Raw genomic sequence first — 23,329 nt, forward strand, 5'->3', positions numbered from 1 at the left:
CTGCTTGGCAGGAAACAGGGAGTGGGAATAAAGGGATCCTATTCTGGTTGGCTGCCGGTTACCAGTGGTGTTCCACAGGGGTCAGTGTTGGGGCTGCTTCTTTTTACATTGTACATCAACGATTTGGATTATGGAATAGATGGCTTTGTGGCTAAGTTTGCTGACGATACGAAAATAGGTGGAGGGGCCGGTAGTGCTGAGGAAACAGGGAGTCTGCAGAGAGGCTTGGATAGATTGGAAGACTGGGCAAAGAAGTGGCAAACAAAATACAATGTTGAAAAGTGTATGGTTATGCACTTTGGCAGAAGAAATAAACAGGCAGACTATTATTTAAATGGAGAGAGAATTCAAAGTTCTGAGATGCAACGGAACTTGGAAATACCCTTAACAGGATACCCTTAAGGTTAACCTCCAGGTTGAGTCGGTGGTGAAGAAGGCGAATGCAATGTTGGCATTCATTTCTAGAGGAGTAGAATATAGGAGCAGGGATGTGATGTTGAGGCTCTATAAGGCGCTGGTGTGGGCACGTGGCCAAGTGGTTAAGTCACTGGACTAGCGACCCGAAGGTCGTGAGTTCGAGCCCCAGCCGAGGCAACGTGTGTTGTGTCCTTGAGCAAGGCACTTAATCACACATTGCTCTGCGATGACACTGGTGCCAAGCTGTATGGGTCCTAATGCCCTTCCAGGACAACACTGGTGTCACGGAGAGGGGAGACTTGCAGCATGGGCAACTGCTGGTCTCCCATACAACCTTGCCCAGGCCTGCACCCTGGAGAGTGAAGACTTTCCAGGCGCAGATCCATGGTCTCGCAAGACTAATGGATGCCTCTAAGGTGCTGGTGAGACCTCACTTGGAGTATTGTGGGCAGTTTTGGTCTCCTTATTTAAGAAAGGATGTGCTGACGTTGGAGAGGGTACAGAGAAGATTCACTACAATGATTCCGGGAATGAGAGGGTTAACATACGAGGAATGTTTGTCCGCTCTTTGACTGTAGTCCTTGGAGTTTAGAAGAAGGGGAGACCTCATAGAAACATTTCGAATGTTGAAAGGCATGAACAGAGTGGATGTGGAATTTGTTGCCACGGGCAGCAGTGGAGGCCAAGTCATTGGGTGTATTTAAGGCAGAGGTTGATAGGTATCTGAGTAGCCAGAGCATCAAAGGTTATGGTGAGAAGACAGGAGAGTGGGACTAAATGGGAGAATGGATCAGCTCATGATAAAATGGCGGAGCAGACTCGATGGGCCGAATGGCCGACTTCTACTCCTTTGTCTTATGGTCTTATGTGCTGGGTGCATCCTGGCTACCGCTGCACCACTGCATGCTTTGCGTTTCGGTATCGGTCGGCGGCCTGGAGGTTGGGGACCACTGCACCACCCCAACCTCCGACGACTCAGCCTAACACACCACCATCAGTGTGCTCGGCGCTGTCTTCCCAATTCCGGTAAGTGATACTATACTGTACACACATTATTTCTACTTTATATAGGCTGTCTATTTTTATGTGTTATTTGGTATGATTTGGCAGCTTCATAGCTTAAAGGTTACTGGAGAGAGTGTTTCTGCCAAGAGTGCTTGCGCCCTGTTTCAGCCAAGAGCGCTTCATGAGATTTTGGCTACGGAAAACAGGGCGGCATTGATTGTAGAAAAATATTTCTACTTTATATAGGCAGTGTATTTATCATATCATTCCTGCTTTTACTATATGTTACTGTTATTTTAGGTTTTATGTATAATTTGGCATGATTTGGTAGGTTACTTTTTGGGTCTGCGAACGCTCACAAATTTTTCCCATATAAATAAATGGTAATTGCTTCTTCACTTTACGACATTCCGGTTTCATAGGAACACTCTACCTTCGGATGGCGGGGGAAACCTGTACTCCAGATGTAGCTTCAATACATCCAGAAGACTCAGCTCTTCAGATTTAACAATAACAGAATTAGGGTTATATATGAATGGCTTCCTACCTTAATCCAATCATGCTGGTGTGAACCAAAACTCTTAAAGAACATTAAAAACATAAGACACACTAACAATGTGCATTTCCCACCTTATCTAGCTACATCTGCACTTATCCATCATTACTGATGCCCTAACCTGCCATTTCACCCAGAATCCCCATTGTTCTTTTGTTAGTTTAGCCCCAACCTGTGGATAGCCTTCTGATCCAAGCACATTCTTATAAAATTTATCTGATATCAATATCCCAACCTCCACACAATGAAAACAGAATTCTCAGCATCATTAATCCAGGTTGTAACTCAAACGCTATTCTTTGTAAAATGAAGTTACAATGGATTTTTAAAAACATTTTCCATAAATTAGTATATCTGTAAAGATGTAGTAAACAATGTGTCAAATAAAACATAATAAATAGCAAGAATGCTCTTATTTACATTCATTAAATTTGAAAAATACATTTTTGCCATTGTACCTACCAACATTCTGAGCTGTGGCCACAAAAGAAAGGAATCTGAAGCCAAAGTTTTTCTGGAGCACAATCTGACCCACCAGCTGCAACACATTCATCAAATGTCTGGAGTGGGGGTTGGGGGGGCGGCAGGGGGAAAAAAGAAAAGAAATTGCTTTAAGCCAACAGTAAATCAGAACAGGCAGAAATAAATACAGCCAGTCAATGCAGGACAAGCAGTATTAAGTGCTGCCAGTCAATTCAGACTTTCAAACCAATACTTCAGAAACCTGATGATGTCAAAGTCAGTACTCCAAACTGAAGACATTTTAACACACAATCTTTAACACAATTACATTTCAACATGCTACAACAAACCACACATTGATAAAATCACTGCAATAAATGATTATGGTACCCAAAGCCTTTCAGAATAGAATTTGATTTTTCCCTATTAACTATTATTTAAATTAGAAATGCTAGCTGAAAATACTTCATCAACCTGCTACTCTTTTACAGAACAACAACAGCTTTACTAAACATTTTGGTAAGACTTATTCTAATAAAATTTAGCTTAAGAAATTCAAACACGAGGAAATCTGCAGATGCTGGAATTTCAAACAACACACACAAAAAATGCTGGTGAACACAGCAGGCCAGGCACCATCTATAGGAAGAGGTACAGTTGACGTTTCGGGCCGAGACCCTTCATCAGGACTTGCGTTAGTCCTGTACCTATAGATGCTGCCTGGCCTGCTGCGTTCACCAGCATTTTTTGTGTGTGTAGCTTAAGAAACTGTTGAGTTTATTATTGTACTTCATTTATACTAAGATCGATCATCGTCTTTGGATTACCCACAAGTCTTGGGTATGAAAGTTCAACAATTGTGGAAAAAAAGCTATAATTGTTATAAACTAATTAGTATCTATTCTCAATTATTTTACCTCCATGAAGAACCATCCCAAAATATCTACCCCTTTGCAATTTCCACCAGATCTAACATGACCCCATCAGTCTTCCCCTCATTGCACATCAGAGTCTGTTCACTGTTACCATTTCGTAACATACCAGCAGCAAGAGATGACAAATTGAGTCAGGTTTTAATATTAAAACCACGATATTTATTTACATCTACTCAAAAATATAGAAAAATTATATAAACTACTTCCTTAAACAGAAGTTAACAGTGTTATGCATCTATAGCTCCCTTACAGTCAAACTTATTCTTAACAAATATTACTCAAGCACAGTCTTAAAGTGGCAATTCAGAGAGCCCCAGTAATTCACAAAATAGCTGAGAGGAGAGACTTGCAGATTCACAATGCAGCGACGAGTTCCAAAGATTCCACGGCTAGCGAACGAAGAAACGGTTACCGAAGATCCCAGCCGAGGAATACGTTCCGAAGTCCATGACGAGCGATTTCACTAAGTGACTGTCACAAAATCCACACCCATGGATCAGACGAAGTACAGGCACGTCTCCACAATGCACAGGGTGCTGCTGATTAACCCAATCCATTGGGTATGGGTAAGCATTAGACTTTACCCTTCTCGATCGTAAGCTGTTCCGTGATAGCTCGAAGTGCAATCTTCATTCTCTCTCTCTTTCCTTCGACTCCTCCTCAGCACATTGTCCACATTTCTTTCATACTGTCGGCATACGTTATAAGGTAATGCTCACTGAAACAAAACTGTGGACTCCCAGTAAAACGAAACTGGGGACACGTGACACCCACAGTAAACAAAACTATGGACACGTAACATCACTTTGAGGCTCCCGAGTCTGCCCTTTTGCTCCCACCCTTCACAGTGCTTTCCCATGCAACCAGAGACACAATACATAGAATAGATAGTTATTTTCCAACAGAGGATCACAAGTGGTATAGATTTATGGCGAATGGAAGGAAATTTAAAGGTGAAGTATTTTGTTTACAATCAAGAGTGGCTGATATCTGGAACTCACAGTCAAAGGGAGTGGTGGAGTCAGGTATATCTCAACATTTAAGACATTTAGACAATCACTTTAATAGACATAGAAAGACACAGACTTAATGCTGACAAATGGGTTTAGTGTACATGAGCAAAAAGGTCAGCCTGGATGTGGTGGGGTGAAGGTCCTGTGTCTATGATCCATGACCTGTCTTTTCCCACCTTCGAGGCCCAAACAATTATTCCAGGTGAAGCAGCAATTCACTTTCACCTTTCTTCCAATCTTGTCTCCTCATTTGGGAAACCAGAGTGGGCACGCACTTTCTGGATCACTTGTATTCAGTTTGCAGGGGTGATCCAAGCTTCTTGTTCCATGCCACTTCAATTTTCAATCTTGCTACTGTTCCAACCTGGGCATTTTGCAATCTCCTAGAATGAAGACTGAATTTTCCAACTTCAGGTACACTTTTTTTTATTGTTTCAACATCATCACCTTGTGCTCCATATTACTTGATCAGTCTTAACCAATCTCCATACACCAATCTCTTACATCTCATTCCTCCCTCCAACCTACTCCGGTTCTGAGAAAAAATTCTTGACCCATAGCTTTAACTGGGTTTCTCTTTCCAGATGCTGCTAAGATAGCTAAGTTCCTGCAGCATTTTCTGATTACGGATTCCAGCATGAACAATTTTGTTTGTTTTGCCAAACCTAAAATAGTTCTACAATCTTGCTGTGAGCTAAATAGGGGTGACCTGCTATTTATTGCAAAATACTGGCTTACTTTCAGTACAAGCAGACTGACACTTTGGATATCATATGGTCCCTTTGCATACTGTGCACCAAAACAAGGATTTGTAATTGCTCCTTGTAGTCACTGCCCTGCTAGCAAACAGTTAAGCATTCCAGTTGGTTGTCCTTAAAGTGTTCAGACACAATTTTATTTTCACATAAAATATACAAATGCGTAGATTAGATTAGAACGTTGATTTCACCAATTAAAGCAGCAAAGCTCTTGAACTTCAAAGTGAAGGCTCTCCTTCAATGCAATAATTGAAGGCGGTGGAAAAACATGGGCAACATGATTTTTCAACAATAAATTTTCTAATTAAGGCACTAAGTATCCATCTGCATGAAATGGTGCAGGCTCACACAAAAAAAAACAATTTCTGTTGTGCTTGATTTGGAAAATTGTAGCTAATCCAAAGAAACACACAAAATTCTGGAGAGAATCAGCAGCTCAGGCAATGGAAAAGAGTAAACAGTTGACATTTTGGGCCGAGAGCCTTCTTCAGGACTGAAGGGCAGGGGAGAAGATGACAATAAAAAGGTGGAGGGGAGGGGAGGTGAAGGAAGATAGCTAGGTGTTAGGTGAAGCCAGCTGGGTTGAAAGAGGAAGGAATCTGACAGGAGAGGAGAGTGGACCTTATGAGAAAGGGAATGGGGGGGGGGGAACTGAGGGAAGTGATAGGCAGGTAAGAAGAGGTACAAGGGCAGAGTGGGGAATAGAAGAGGAGTGGAGACGTGGGAAATTTTTTTTACCAGACGAAATCGATATTTATGTCATCAGATAGAAGCCACCCAAGCAGAACATGAGGTGTTGCTCTTCTACTCTGAGGGTGACTTCATTGTGGCACAAAGTAGTTCTACTTTTGGCAGATGGACCAGAGGTGCTTGATGAAGCTAATCAAGCTGAGTCAGTATGGCAAAATGAAGGCTACATTTTGCTAAACAAATCTGTAGACTCTGGACTCAGTGCAGGAGCAGTAAATGGGGTTAAATCACAGTTATGAAATAGGAGCACCTTATCTCAGTGATATACCAAGGGAGCATTACCTTCATTTTGGTTAGAAGTTAAACCAAAATCATACCAGTAACCAGGAGAATCTAAGCTCCTCCACAACCATGGATAAAGAGAAGTGCTCAAGTTGTAATTATAGTGCTAACCAAAAGTAGATTATTCTGTTATTACATCAATAGTGTCATGTGTTCAGCAGCATGCAGAATGGTCCCCATATTACACTGTCTACATGTAAAATATTTTGGTATCAGTGAAGTGCTGTGCCACATTCCTTTGTAAAGAATGACACCAAATTTTACTATTACTGCTTCTTTTTCAGCCATAAGCTTTATCCAGTACCAATGATCATAAACAACCTATTTGACTTAAGTGGGAATCTTGGCCCATTTCAGTGAAAGCCTACAGACACCTTTTGATGGACTCCTTGGGTATCATATCATCGTTTTCTACGTACCAAAATAAAGCTTTTTAAAAGTTACTGCTAGAAAACAGCTACATGATTCCAGTTTCTTGTCCTAGTTAAGCAAAGTGTTCAGCCACAATTCTATTTTCACATGAAACACAGAAATGTATAGACTAGCATTGAATATTGGTTTCACCATCTAGAAGAGCAAAGCTCTTGAACAAAGTGAATGTTCTCCTTCAATGCAATAATTGAAGGTGGTGGAAAAAACAGGGGCAACTTGATTTTTCAACTCAGCAAATTTTCTAATTGAAGTACGTATTACTTTGTACCCATTCTCGTGAAATGGCACAAGCAACTTTCATCCAGAGACTTTCTGGAGAGAGGATTACTAATTTTCCAAACTCTAAATGGGTGCCTTAATGCAAGGAGCAGCATTTTCATCTCTGGCCTGGCAGATACGAGTTAATTCTAAATAAGCAGAGATCAAGTCTGGAACTTTCTGATCTATGTGACTGAACTGTTAGAAGTACTAAAGTCACAGTGCTTTCAAGCAAACCCAAATTTAATTTCCTTAATTTGTAGTAATATCCAAATGGAGTCATAAAACAAGTCATGTATTGCAAAGGAAATTAAAGAAAAACATGTCAAAGTATCAGATTAAGCAAAACATAAATATCTTCACCGTGAATGGATTTCTTCTCTTCAGAATTCCTCTTTACGCAATCAGTTCAGTAGAGAAAGCATAGCAAGCAATGATAGTTATACAAGACACATGATGGAAAAATTACTCTAGAAACAAATTAACTTGAAATTATAACCAGTAACATGATCAATGATACCTCTTAACTGACTGAAATGATTTTCCTTCCCTACAGCTCACTTAAACAAAACAGAAGTAGTTTCCAGGATGTCATTCCAGCAAAGGCAAAAGATAAGTTTATTTTATTGTATTGCATCATTCCCAAGGCCCACATCAGACCTGACTCTCAAGATCAGAACTGAATTTGCAGAGATGTGATCCACAAGATTGGAACAATATTCATTTTCAGTCAAGTGAAAACCATAGAAAGACTGCAGAGGAGATTTACAAGGACGTTGCCTGGATTTGGGAGCATGCCTTATGAGAATAGGTTGAGTGACCTTGGCCTTTTCTTCTTGGAGAAACGGAGGATGAGAGGTGACCTGATAGAGGTGTACAAGATGATGAGAGGCATTGATCTTGTGGATAGTCAGAGGCTTTTTCCCAGGGCTGAAATGGCTAGCACAAGAGGGCACAGTTTTAAGGTACTTGGAAGTAGGTACAGAGGAGATGTCAAGGGTAAGTTGTTTTTTTTTAAACACAGAGAGTGGTGAGTGCGTGGAATGGGCTGCCAGCAATGGTGGTGGAGGCAGATACTATAGGGTGTTTTAAGAGACTCCTGGATAGGTACATGGAGTTTAGAAAAATAGAGGGCTATGGGTAAGCCTAGGTAATTTCTAAGGTAGGGACATGTTTGGCACAGTTTTGTGGACCAAAGGCCCTGTATTGTGCTGTAGGTTTTCTATGTTTCTAAGTAACTAAGTAAATTAAAACATTCTAACAATCAAGTTTGAAAACATCAAGCCACAGTATTCCACTCTTGCCCATTATATTTAGCTTTTAAAAATATCGATCCTCTGTGCTACTGTAAATATTACATTCACTGGCCTAAATAATTTTACCTTTTTATCTCCTTGTTTTCTTCTCTTTAGTCCTGGCCTGTAGTCATCACCAAAGCGTAGAAAATAGTAGTAGGACACTAATCTTTCAATTGGGTCTCGAATTACATTTACATATATGGGCTTCTTTTTCACTCCATACCTGCAAGTAATGTGTAGGAGAAATATTACACTGATAATTCAGTTTTTAATGTGAAGTAAATCTTCTGTACAATGATGAATAGAGAAACCTTCAATATTCCTGATAGGGTATATGGGTTTCATGGTCAACAATTTTATCCTTGTGTAGCTGTACATGATCACAAAATACCACAGGTATACTCTTTAGTTGCTGCCAAATTACCCGATATTGCCTGCAGAACACTACAACTGTTATAATAGTCACCTGATCCCAAGTGATTATAATCCAGGTCAGATTTGCTCATTATACAGCCACAATGATAAAATGTCAAAACAGTTGGGTATCACAAATAAACAATGATTATTTAGTCAAAATATCAGTAGACTGAAAAATTATTTTAAACTAGAATTTTGCATCTTGAAAGTAGACCACAGGCAAGAAAATAAAAACAGGCATTTGCTCACTGATCAGGCAAAATAATCTGAATCTCTCACGGACAATAAATCAGGGCCACTGCAGGCATTTGCTTTGAACGGCATCAATTTCTAGTGTATTAGCAATACTTTCTCAAAGTATTCTAAAATTAGTGCTGCATGCTCCATTATAATTCAAAATACCACTGTACTCCTTCATGGGATTCAAAAATTGTTGGGTCTGTACTTCTAATAAGCATTTCCTGCAGTCTATCAGAAAATAAATTTTAGCAGATTAAAGACGTAATGAACTGATGGAATAATCCAAAGTCAAGTTAAAAAAGCTGCAGAAACAAATTATATGTGGCTCCCTCTGATTATTTTACATAGAAATGGAAAATCTCAAATGCATGCAGCATATAGCATCACAAATATTTCAAGGAAACTATGTGTCTGATACTCATTTCTACTGTATTACCCATCAGTTTTTGTAATCAATCCATCAACTGCAAAAATTGAAAGATATTTCAACTATTTGATGACAATAAGCAATCTGTTCAATAATCTGTTAAAACACTATCATCTACCCCCACTTCTCTACTACTTAACAAATGACTGCCTGCTTCTCCACCTACAATTGAGAAACTGGTCTGTATATATACAGCAGCCCTGTATAAACCTGTGAATAGATACTACACAGTAAATAGCAGAAGTACTTGGAATAGAAAAAACTAGGTTTCTTCCCTGTAGGAAATACAATTCTAAAAGAAAATTTGTGCTATTTTTAGATTTGGAATCCATTTTTGAATTTAAATTAAAACCGATAATTATTCCATTAAAATCAATGTCCAAGATATAGATTAAAAATATTAGATTTACAGAAATGCTGCGCAAGTTAAAGGTGAACTACAAAATCAGAACATTCAAAAAATATTCTGAATTATTAAAGGTAACTAAATCCAAAATGCAATGCTTTAGAAAGCCTAAGGAAAAAAACATTTGTAATAAGTTGGACAATAGTTTTAAAAACTATTGTGACAGATAATTTTAATAAAAACACAAGTTATAGGAACAGAATTGGACCACTTGGCCCATCGAGTCTTCTCCAGTATTCTATCATGGCTGATCAATTATCCCTCACAACCCTATTCACCTTCCTTCTTCTGTAACCTTTGATGTCCTGACTAATCAAGAATCTATCACCTTCCACTTTAAATATACCCAATGTCTTGGCGTCCACAGCTGTCTGTGGCAATGAATTCCACATTAACGAGTCACTAATATGAAGAGTCACTAAAATTACTATTGTCATGTGCTTCAATTAACTTTTTATGATTTTTGGGGTTACATACTTGGAAAATTCAAGAGACAGTTTATCCATTGTGATGACATCAGACCTAAGTAAACATCAATTTACTTTTGAGCTATATCAACTTAAAGCTAATGAACCCCAAGAGGTGGGATAGATTTTCCAACCAACATGCATTTTCTTCAATCATGCTGTATAATCACACTTAGAAGACTCCTGTGCAATTCTAAAGACTGTTCTTAGGGCAAGCCCCTGTTAAATTATCAGATCTACTTCCGAATAGTTTTATTCATGGGAGATTATCTAAAATACATGCAAGTTTAGAAAAAACATTTAAATTAGAAAACTATTTTCTATTTTGAGAAAGTGGCCATATGCATTAACTGGAAGCCTACCTTCTATCAAACTTATACCTACAGATCCCCAAATAATTTTTGCATTCACAGTGAAAGCAGCTACCCATGTTAAAAAAGATATAGTTAGTCTCAACACCAGCTATTTTATAGCTGTACAGGGAGAGTATTGATCAACATCCACTTGGATTGCTTACTAACCATTCCATCTGAAACAGAGCAAGACATTTTACAAGAAAACTGAATTTAAATTACTGTTGACCCAGAATATTTCATTAGTCAGGCGAATTGCACAACAATTCATAGCGACTTTAAAAATTACTATCCTTTACTAGGAAATTGCTTTCATAGGTAAATAATGTCACTTAGAATCACCAACAAAATGCACATTTATGTCCCATTTCTTGTTAGTCAAGAAGGCGGTCTGATATAATATAATGGAATGACAGCCAAGAACAACCACACTGGTTAGAGTCCAAAGTCACTCACCAGAATGAGATAAAGAGATTTGCTTTCTCGAAAACCATCAATGACCCAGATAATCACAATATTAGGAAAACATAGCACACACTTCTCAATTGCTTTCTTATGTACAGAAGTAAATTGACATGACAATATAAAATGATAAGAGTGGTTATGGAAGTAGACTATTTGGCCTGTTGTGCTCCTACTCACCGAGTTCCATGTTAGACAATATCACATTATTCCCTCTCACCAGGCCATGCACATTCTTTCCTTTTAGATTCTTTTGAATGCTATAATTGAAGCTCCACTATACCTCAGTTTGCAGCATCTGCAGATTTGGAAACTGTGTCCAGTAAACCCGAATCCGAACTATGAACAAATAGTACTGATCCAAAGAAACTCCAAATCATATTTCTCTCTGGTCTAAATAAAATCTTTCACTATTGCTATTTCTTGTTTACTCTGCAAATTTGCTGGCCATGTTAATGCTATACTTTTTATTCCGAGGGCTTCACCGTTGATGACAAGCTTTGTATGGGATAGTAAATCAAACACCTGTGGCCATTAACTCATACCCTATCAGCTGCATTTCACTCAATGACCTATTATTTCATCCAAAAAACTCTTACAAAATTAATTAAACACAACCACCAAGTCCATACTATCTGTCTCTAATCAATCCATACTTTGTCCAAACAACGGCCAATTCTGCTGTTGATTACTCTTTGTCTAATTACCACATTAAGGATGAACCAACTGGTCTGTAGTTACAGTATAATCTTATTTTTAACAAATTTTTTTTTACACTTTTTTTGCTCTTTCTGTGCCATCCCTGAATCTTTAAGGTGTGTGGAAGACTGAGTCTCGGCAATTTCCCTTCTATTTCCTGCAGCAACCTAGGATGCACCCCACTTATACTAGATTATTTATTCACTAATGTGTATACATGAACCTAGAAGTGAACGTAGGAGGTATAACTAATAAGTCTACAGACAAGAAAACTTGCGGCCTCAATGTTGTGGAATGCAATCTTTGGCTCCAAAACAGTGAGGAGTTGGTAACATGGGCTGAGCCACTGAAGGTGGAACCTAATCCCGTAAAATTTGAGTTAATGCACTTTGGGAGGATTAATAATAATTTCCACGCTGTAAAATTGAGGTTCAATTCCCACCGCTGTTTGCAAGGGATCAGTACGTTCTCTCTATGATCACGTGGGTTTTCTCCGGATGCTCCAGTTTCCTCTCACATTCCAAAGACGTATGATTGAGGGTTAGTAAATTGTGGGCATGCCATGTTGATGCTAGAAGCATAGTGACACTTGTGGGATGCCTCCAGCACATCCTCAATGCAGTTCACTGTATACTTCAACATACATGTGACAGAGCTAATCTTAAATCTTAATAAAGGTGGACATAGACATTGAGCCAGAATACCACGAGAAACAATGGGACCTTAGTGTACATATCCAAAGATCCCTGAGGGTGGAAGCATAGGAGATTAAGAGGTTAAAATAGCATACAGGAAACAAGGTACAGATACATGAGAAACATTGTGTGACAACTTTAGTCAGGCCACAGTAAGTACTGTGTGCATTTCTGGCTCTTAAGAGTGTTGGAAAGATATGTGTACAGTAGAGAGAGTGCAGAGAAGATTCACCAGATGATGGCTGGGATGAAACAGTTATGAGACAGCACTGGAGAGGTTGAGAATGTTTGCACAGTTAGAGGCAAGCAACACAGAAACATAGACCATGCTGACCATCAAGCACTCTTTTTCACTGATCCAACACTACTTCCATTTCATTCTCCCCATATTCCCAACTCCCCCTCACACCCCCCGCCCCGGATACAAGAGATTCTGCCAATTCTGGAAATTCAGAGCAACACACACAAAATGCTGGAGGAACTCAGCAGGTCAAGCAGCATCTATGGAAATGAATAAACAGTCAACGTTTAGGGCTGAGACCCTTCTTCAGGACTGGAAACAAAGGGGAAAGAATCACAAAAGTGCAGATGCTGGAATCTGAAGCAAAACATATTGCACAAACAACAAATTTAGCCAAGATGCCTTTGGTGCTTTCCTCCAAGTCCTCCATACATATGCCGCCGCAAAACAAATTCCATAAAACATGTGATCCAGTTATTATCAGGATTAATAAACACAATTCTTATAAACTGTAAAGCATTGAGGCCTTCTCAAAAATCCCTGTAACACGTTACTTAAAGTACTTCACCAACCCAAACAAAAACTCATTTATGTCATTCGGTTTCATGCTTGCTAACCAATCTTCCATCCACATTGCTTTGTTTCCTATGCCATGAGCTTTTATACTTTCAAATTATGCTTTGTGTGGCAAGTCCTATTGTAGTTACCAGTTCCTCTTTACCCATACCATTTGTTAACTTTTCCCCAAAGAGCTCCCAATAAAATGGTCAAACATAACTTCCCTTTCACAGAACTATATTGCTCTGTTAAAACACCTAACGATAGCTTTCAGCAGTTCCTTCATGTCCAAAGTTCACAATTGTCAAGAGGGAAGAAAAATCAATTGAACATAAAAAATAGAAACAAGAGTCGGCCACCTGGCCTGTCAAGACTGCTCTGCCATTCACCAGCTGATCTCGCCGTGGACGCAGTTCCACCTTCATGCCTTTTCCCCATACCCCTTAATTCCCCTATCATATGAAAATCTATCTAACTGTCTTAAATATATAATGTGGGAGAAAATATAAATGAGGAGAAAATTCAAACATCAGAGGTACAAAAGGACTTAGGAGTCCTCATGCAAGACTCCCAGGAGATTAATTTACAGGTCGAGTTTGTGGTAAAGAAGGTAAATGCAGTGTTGGCATTCATTTCAAGGGGAATAAACTATAAAAGCAAGGATAAAATGCTAAGCCTTCGTAAGACACTAGTCAGGCCACACATGGAGTATTGTCAACAGCTTTGGGCTCCATATCTCCGAAAGGATGTGTTGTCATTGGAGACAATCCAGAGGAAGTTCATGAGGGGTTAACATATGAGGAATGCTTGGCAGCTTTGGACCTGTACTCACTGGAATTTAGAAGAACACGGGGTCTATCCTATTGAAACCTACCAAATGTTGAAAGGACTAGCTCAGGTGGATTTGGAGAGGATGTTTCCTAAGTTAGGGGTGTCCAGAACTAGAGGGCACAGCCTCAAAATTGAGGGACTTTAGACCCTTTAGAAGAGAATTAAGGATGAAATCTTTTAGCCAGAGAGTAGTGAATCTGTGGAACGCTCTGCTACAGACAGCTGTGGACTGTGGGTATATTTAAAGTGAAAATTGATAGTTTCCTGATTGGTCAGGGCATCAAAGGTTATGGCGAGAAGGTGTATGGGGTTGAGTAGTATCTAGGATCAGCCATGATGGAATAATGGACCAGACTCAATGGGCTGAATGGCCTAATTCTGCTTCTATGTCTTATGGTCTAATGAGCTAGACTTTACTGCTTCTTGAACAGAGGTTTCTATAGATTCATTCTCTGGAAAAACCAGTTCCTCCTCATCTCCATCTCAAATCTTCTCCCCTGAAGCTGTAGTCTCACTGGCTAGCTGACATAACTTTCCAGCCTCTATCTTATCTAACTCTTTTATAATTTTATATTTTTCTATAAGAATCGCTCCCATTCTTCTGAATTCTAGCAAGTATAGTCCCAGGTGACTCAATCACTCCCCATAGACTAACGCCCCCTCATGTCCAGAATGAACCTGGTGAACCTCCTCAGCATCGCCTCCAAAGTCAGTATACCTTTCCTAAAATAAGGAAGCTAGAACTGCATGCAGTACTCCAGGTGAGGCCTCACCAGCACCCCTTGTACAGTAGCAGCATAATAACCCTACTCTTAAATTCAATTCCTCTAGCACTGAAGGCCAACATTCCATTTGCCTTCTTGATAACCTGTTGCACCTGCAAACTAATCTTTGGCAATTCATGCACCAGCACTCAAAAGTACTTCTGCACAACAGCATGCTGTAATCTCCCACCATTTAAATATTAATTCAATCTATTTCTTCTTCCAAAGTGGACGACTTTCACATTAACCAACATTGTATGCCATCTGCCAGACCTTTGCCACCTCACTTAACCTATCTATATCTTTTTGCAGACTGTACACACCTGCTGCACAATTTGCTTTCCCACTCAATTTAGTATCATTGGCAAACTTGGATACACTGCACTCTCTGTGTTCTCTTCAAATCGTTAATGTATATTGTGAAAAGTTCCAGGCCTAGCAGTGGACCCTGCTGCATTCCACTCAGAACTGACCACCAACTAGAGAAATGCCCATTTATCCTAATGCTCCCTACCTTGCACAGGTTAATCAATCCTCTATGTTAATATATTAACCCCAACCCCACAGCATCCTAATCTTATGGATAAGTCTTATGAGGCACCTTTATCGAATATCTCTGGAAATCTAAGTACACAGCATCCACCTGTTCCCCTCTATCTTATGAATTCCTTATGTCTGCAAAAAAGTCAGGTTTGTCACACAGAACTTGCCCTTCCTGAAGGAGTTCTGTGATTACCTGATTGGACTATTTCTATCCAGATGTCTCATTATTTCTTCCTTCGTGATAGCTCCAAGCATTTTCCTGACTACAGACATTAAGCTAATTGGCCTATAACTACCTGCCTTTACCCATGTCCTTTGTTAAGCAGTGGCATGATACTCCTGTCTTCCAATCCACCAGGACCTGCCCAGAATCCAGAGTGTTTTGGTAAATTTGCCTTGAAGAGGTATCCTCCTTGATAAACAGAAGGTCTCACCTTGCAAATAAAGAAATGCAAATAGAATTTTACATTAACACTTTTTGGGAAATGGGACTTCAAAGGACTTGCTCCAGGCCATTGTCAAACTTCATCCCTTCATGAATGTTTACAATAATGACCCTCCTTCTCAAACATCAAGCTCTATAAGACCTACCGATGCTCACCACTAAAATTGAGGCGAGAAGGCTGCAACTAGCGGAACACTGTCTATGCCACCCCGAGCTACGTGCCAGCCTGGTCATCATATGGGAGCCCAAGCACGGGAGGATGAACCCTGGGCGCCCTCTCAAGACTATGGTCAACACACTCCTAGAAGACAGCGGCGTGGCTGATGTAGATGAACTGAACACACTGATGAGGGAGAGGGAGAAGTGGAGAGTCCGTCATCGTGCCTGACGCCGGCCCCCTAGGCCTGAGTAGACGAAGTAGTAGTTCTCAAACACTTAAGCATCTGCTCCTAGAATATCCGATACTAAAAATTACTTTGAGATTTCAGTGATTAATACCTGTAACAATAAAGTGCACATGAAGGACGTTCTTCTTGGAATGAGGCACACATTCCTTCAATATATTTTAACTAAGGATTAGTTTCTCTTAAACATTTCAGCATTCTGCAGCCTACAGCATACAGGTGCACCAGAAATTGCTGATAAAAGATGCTTTCCTTTAAATAATCAAGCGACTAATTTTCTTAATTAAACCTCTCATTATTAAATCATTGAATATTTGGCTGAGTCACAGCAACATAATTTTCTCAAGTTCTTGACCCCAATCAATCGACTATTTACTTTTCATAGATCAGAATCAGGCTTAATATCAACAGTATATTTTGAGAAATTTGTTGACTTTGTGGCTGCAATACAATGCAATATGTAATGATAGAGAAAAAACTGAATTACAGGAAGTATAATATATATATTACACAATTATATAAATATTATATAGATCAACTACAAGATCCAACGGCCAAGAAAGCAGTGCTGCAAAGCTTCATGTAGAGCGAAGGGTGTGACAAGACACAGAAGGCATTATGGCTCTCCACTGCAGCCAAGGAAGTACCCAGTCGTGATGATTTTTTGTACCAAGATTTTGGAGGGAGAGGGAGTGGAACTGCCCCAGTGCAACGGCCTTTTCACTATACAACTCGTCCCACTCAGGTTTTCATCAGCGTCGGAAAATGACAGACAACCAAAACATACACACGTTAAATAGTTAAATTAAATAAGTGGTGCCAAAAATAGAAGTACAAAAGTGGTGAGGTGGTGTCCATGGGTTCAACGTCCATTCAGAAATCAGATGGTAGAGGGGAAGAAGCTGTTCTTGAATCACTGAGTATGTGGCTTCAGGCTCCAGTACCTCCTTCCTGATGGTAGCAATGAGAGCAAGGCATGACCTGGGTGACGGGGGTCCTTCAATGATAGATGATGGATGTCACCTTTTTGAGACCTCGCTCCTTGGATGTCCTGGATACTATGGATGCTAGCTCCGAATCCATGACTGCCACCAGCAAGGATAAAATCTGTATGGTTTTATTGTGGATTTGTTGGGTCGGAAGGGTGCATTACTCTTTTTTGGTTTCATTTAGATATATGGCAAAAATCAAAATGCACAGCAAGCCTCTGTGGCCGGATGTTGACACTGTGGTCCGGTCAATAATCTGACCCCACCATACTAAATATTATTGGTACAGTCCACAAATGGCAGCGTTTCAAGAGGCTGGGTAATAAACCCCCCTTCTCAGGAGCAGGGGAGTGTAACTACTGTTTGGTTCAATGAGGTCAAAGTCCCACCTGATGATTAAGTTCTGCTGTAAATGGCAAACATTCCAAGAGTTCTGCTTCATAACTTAAACTTCTCAAGTATGTCACAGAAATATTTCATAAAGTTCTTAAAAGGGATAAAGAAAAAAAGATCAGACGACATGCACAAAATGCTGATGAACTCAGTTTTACTTTTTGCAAAATGATCAGACAGGTTTTTCTTGGAAGATTTTCAGTGAAATCTATTTTGTTGGTCAGTAAACAGGATCTCCATATAAACACTGATATTTGAGTATGCAGCAAGGGAACTGACTCAGACTTTTCATTACCATGTTCAATTTTATTGGAGCTCTTACACTTGAGCTGTTGGTGTCAATCAGCTCTCATGAACAGATCGGGAATGTCAAAATAGCTGGCTCTTCAAAAGCTACTTTGAACTGGTCACTTCAGCATGATGAAAATGGCTCTAATCACCCAATGACTGTCAAAGCCTGCAGTTCTCAATTACCCTGTCATCAACTGAGCATAGCCTTTAAATAAAGTAATCCTCAGACCTTAGGGCCACAGTAACTTCAAACTCACACACTTTCAGGGCTAAGTAAAGATCTGAACTAGACAAGCCCAGAGTGCTCCAAGGTTGGGTTATTTTTGACCAAATCATTGTGAACCCAACAAATGTAGATAATTCAGCATAATTACCTGTCCGTGGCCAATCCTGAAGCCTCTATTGCTCTTCCTACTGAAGCACTGGGCTGGATGCCGGTTTGATTTCAATATTTAAGAGATTTCCTGATGTGTTATAACAACTATATGCGTTATTACAACACACTATGTGGATTGTTCACAATGCAACCCATGTACAGCGAGGCTTAGGCTAGTACCGTTAATGACAATTGACCAGAATATGGTTGAGTTCCTTGGGCACTGTTGTAGCTGTGGAATATCCTAAAATATCAGCCTCAGCAAATGCATGGCCAATCCATGCATAAATCAGTGTCCATTTTCTAAGTTATGGGGATCCAAGAATTTGAGATATTGATAACAGTGCAATTGTTAGAAATGACCACTGACCAACAATCACGTTGTATATGCTAGTTACTGGCCAAGCCTTGACGTATTCTGGACTTTGCTGCATGCAGATACCGACTTTTTCATCTGTCAAACTGAACCATGCAATCATCACTGGACAACCACATTTCAAAGAGGATATATCATTGAAGCAATTAAAGATTGCTGAACTGGAGATTCGGCTGTAACAAAATTCTTGATTAAAAGATTTTGTTCCTGTATTTCCCTGTAGACCTGATCCTCTCTGACTTCAAGGTGGTTCCAAGTTAATCTGACCATATCAAGGGCAGTGAATCTCATTTCACCTCATGAATCTGTCTTCATGGTCTGCTATTGATGGATTGTATATTCAGCTAGATGGTTGAAAACATCAACCTGGTAAATGTTACAGTACTGGGCTGGGAACCTGGCCTGGGTAATGGCATCATGAAATGGTTCGCTTCAGAGGCTGAAGTAATTACTGAAGTAATGATAATAATGTGGCTAATTCACACAAACAATTGCAGCTTGAGATGTGAAACTGTAAAAATAGATTAATGAGCCAGGTGTCAGTACATGATGAACTTACTGTATGAGGCAGTTTAACATGATTTAGGTAGGATCACTGAGTCTACAGCTCAAAACCAATTAAGGCAGAATAAATTTCCAGTTTAGAGAATAAGAAATAACAAAAATAGCTAAAACTCATAATTTACAAACATGCTAATCAGATTGGCATTATTCTGAAAAGTGTGTAATTGCGTATAGTCATTATCTCGCTAATGTTATGTAATTGATAGTTTTTTAACAATCTACGATCAACAATGTGGTGCAACACTGCCCCCTGCTGGTATGGGAGCATAATACAAACAGTTGAAAGGTCTTCAGAAAGTCATCAGACATCACCTTGTAAACAACAGGAATTCTGCAGATGCTGGAAGTTCAAGCAACACCCATCAAAGTTGCTGGTGAACGCAGCAGGCCAGGCAGCATCTCTAGGAAGAGGTACAGTCGACGTTTCAGGCCGAAACCCTTCGAGACATCATTTTGTGGTGGTTTTGCACATTTTGACAACTATAGGCTATCATTTTATTTTGTTTAGTATTTCGGACAGTTTACATGAACGGTAATCAGAGCAGACTTGTCCTGGAGGTATCCGACCTCTGAATGGGTAGACTCAAACTTGCTTCCAGCTTCTGACAATAATAGAATAGAGATACAAGAAAGAAGTAGTTGAACTAACACCTGGAGCCCTTCCTGCCATTCAAGATGATTATGGCTCAGCTGCCTCAATTATTCTTCTGTGCCAGCTTCTCATAACCCTGTATTCCCTCACCTTTCCAAAATATACCGACCTCAGTTTTAAATACCTTCAATACTATAGCCTCCAAAAGTCTCTGAGGTAGAGAATTTTGTATCTATATCATCTTGTTTAAGATGCTCCCACAAGTGAAAACGTCTCAGCATCTACCATGTCAAGGGACCAACATTCTCACCCTCATTCTAGGATTACACATAAGATAACCTACATTCTTTTAAACTGCAAAAAAAAACAAATACAGATCAAACTATTTTAGCCTCTCATTCCAGGGAATGGCCCAGTGCAGGGGTTCCCAATCTTTTTTATGCCATGGGCCACCACCTTTAACTGAGGGGTTTGTAGACCCCAGGTTGGGAAATTCTGGCCTAGAGAATCCCTGATAAAATGTGACCAATTCCTTTCTTAAAAACAGCATGGCTCACCAACATGTACAACTGTATCATTACTTCTGGTTTCTGGTCCAACCCCTTGACTACACACGTACCCATTTATCCTTCTGATTACCTGCTGCACCTGCAAACTTCGTGATTACAGTCACAGAATCAGTTATAAAACATAAAAACAGGCCCGCTGGCCTAACTCACCCATGCCAATGAAAATACCTGCCTGACCTTGTCCCATATCCCTTAGGGCCTAACTGTTTTTATGCCATGGACCAATACCTTTAAGCAAGAGGTCTGTGGACCACAGGTTGGGAACCCCTGCTCTACACCTTTTCTATTCATGTACCTGCCCAAATATCTTTCAAACATAATAATTGAAATTGCCACTACGGCTCCCTCAAAGTACTTATTGCCCTCTGTGAGGAAAACCCTGCCCCTCTGGACCCCTTTAAATTTTTCCCCTCTCACTTTAAATCTGTCTTTAGTTTTAGATTCCCATGCCTTAGAAAAAGGACTGATTACCCAATCCCCTCAAGACTTTGCATACTTCTGTAAGATCACCCCACAGCTTTCTATGCTCCAGGGCAAAAAGTACCAGCCTATCATCAAGCTTCTTAGAACTCAAGCACTCCAGCCTCAGTAAGATCCTCTGCACCCTTTCCAACTTAATGACATCCTTCCTATAGCTGGGCGACCAGTCTGCACATCATAAGGTTCTGATTTCCTTCAGAACACCCCTTCCCAAAACAGATACTGCACACCCCACTAAGTTCCTCCAGCAGATTTTATATTGTTCCGGATTCCAGCATTTGCAGTCTCCTGTTCCTTCACCAGACTGCTACCAGATACCTTATTTATTCTGGTACCACTTCCGCATGGTTTCCTATACTCCTCCTGCTGTCCTCACTACAAAACTCTGCAGCGAGCTAAACACCTTTTCAAAAAAATTAGCCAAGACGAAAGCTTTCTTCAGGAGATTCCTTTACTTGTGAGAAGCTGTTACTGTAGGGTTAAACTCACCTCAACATGTCTTTTACAGTTGGGATTGCCAACTTTCTCACTCCCAAATAAGGGACAAAAGTAGCAGTCAAATCCTGACGAAGGGTCCCAGCCCGAAACGTTGACTGTACCTCTTCCTATAGATGCTGCCTGGCCTGCTGCATTCACCAGCATTTTTTGTGTGTGTTGACGGGACGCTTGTGTTTACCCCGAGAAAGACTACCACGACCATGAATCCTTGCACAGGCACCTGTGTGCACATGCATGACATGTGTATATGTGACATGCGCATGCGCGTACGTGCTGATTTTTTTCCAAATATTGGTTTTGGCTTAATCTTCCCAACTACACTGTACATACATTATTTCTACTTTATATAGGCTGTGTATTTATATCATTCCTGCTTTTACTATATGTTAGAGTTAGTTTAGGTTTTATGTGTTATTTGGTATGATTTGGTAGGTTATTTTTTGGGTCTGGGAACGCACAAAAATTTTTCCCATATAAATTAATGGTAATTGCTTCTGCGCTTCACGCCATTTCGGCACGAAAGGTTTCACAGGAACACTCTACCTTAGTGAGGGAAATACGGGACAAGGGCGGTACCGTATGGGACAAACCAATTTAGCCTAATATACGGGATGTCCCGGCAAATACGGGTCAGTTGGCAACCCTATGTTCAAGTTCAACAGTGCGTGACAGGGAATGAGGAAAGGTTCAGCTGACTCATATTGTTTCCTCGCGGCCTGGTAGCTCATGCTTTGCGGCCCGGTGGTTGGGGACCACTGCTTTACGCCATTTTGGCACGAAAGGTTTCATAGGAACGCTCTACCTTAGAGGGGAAATAGGGACAAGGGCGGTCCCGTATGGGACAAACCAATTTAGCCTAATATACGGGATGTCCCTGCAAATACGGGACAGTTGGCAACCCTATGTTCAAGTTCAACAGTGCGTGACAGGGAACAAGGAAAGGTGCAGCTGACTCATATCGTTTCCTCGCGGCCCAGTAGTTCATGCTTTGCGGCCCGGTGGTTGGGGATCGCTGATCTATTCCACCAAGTCCTGACTTGTGCTGTCCCTTTCGTAATCAAGGCACAACTGAAAGTATGACATCAAAGGCTTTTGCTTGACCAGTTTGTGGAGCTTCATTCCCAACTTCGTTAGCAGTCACCAGAATTAGCAAGGGACACCGTGCAGGATTGAGTGTACTAAATGCTGCATTTATTAAGTACTGACTTAGAACTGGCTTATTATTGTCACATATACTGAGATACAGTGAAAAGCTTATCTTGCATACTGTTCACACAGATCAATTTGTCACACTGAGATACCACAAGGCAAAACAATAACATATGCAGAACAAAATTTTAGTTGGAGAAAGTGCAGTAGAGGTAGACAATAAAGTGCAAGATCATCATCCCCACAATCCTGATTGAGAAGTTACAGAACCTGAGCCTCTGCACCTTCCTCTGCAATTGGATCCTCGACTTCCTAACCAGAAGACCACAATCTATGTGGATGGGTGATAATTTAGCCTCCTCATTGACAAGTAACACCGGTGTACCTCAGGAGTGTTGTGCTTAGCCCACTGCTCTACTCTCTATATACACATGCCTGTGTGGCTAATCATAGCTCAAATACTATCTATAAACTTGTTGATGATACAACTATTGTTGGTAGAATCTCAGGCGGTACAGGAGTGAGATATGCCAACTAGTGGAGAGGTGCCACAGCAACAACCTGGTACTCAATGTCAGTAAGACAAAATAGCTGGTTGTGGACTTCAGGAAGCGTAAGACGAAGGAACACATACCGATCCTCATAGACAGATCAGAAGTGGAGAGGTGAGCAGTTTCAAGTTCCTGGGTGTCAAGATCTCTGAAGATCTAACCGGGTCACAACATATCGATGTAGATATAAAGAAGGCAAGACAGTGGCTATACTTCATTAGGAGTTTGAAGAGATTTGGCATGTCAACAAATACACTCAAAAACTTCTATAGTTGTACTGTGGAGAGCATTCTGACAGGCTGCATCACTGTCTGGTGTGGTGGGGGGGGGGGGCGCTACTGCACAGGACCGAAAGAAGCTGCAGGAGGTTGTAAATCTAGTCA

The 23,329-nt window shown here is 40.4% G+C and overlaps 1 protein-coding gene across 1 annotated transcript in view; it reads right to left on the bottom strand.

Annotated features, from left to right (window-relative positions):
- Window positions 1-23,329, bottom strand: part of LOC134355034 (heparan sulfate 2-O-sulfotransferase 1) — a 168,906-nt gene that overhangs the window by 15,567 nt on the left and 130,010 nt on the right. Inside the window, exons 4-5 of the mRNA XM_063064702.1 lie at window positions 8,251-8,389; window positions 2,441-2,538 (exon numbers count right to left, since the gene is read on the bottom strand). Coding sequence (XP_062920772.1) covers window positions 2,441-2,538; window positions 8,251-8,389 — 237 coding nt within the window. The remainder of the gene's footprint in view (window positions 1-2,440; window positions 2,539-8,250; window positions 8,390-23,329) is intronic.

Source organism: Mobula hypostoma, chromosome 12, assembly GCF_963921235.1.
Source record: "Mobula hypostoma chromosome 12, sMobHyp1.1, whole genome shotgun sequence".
Lineage (NCBI taxonomy): Eukaryota > Metazoa > Chordata > Chondrichthyes > Myliobatiformes > Myliobatidae > Mobula > Mobula hypostoma.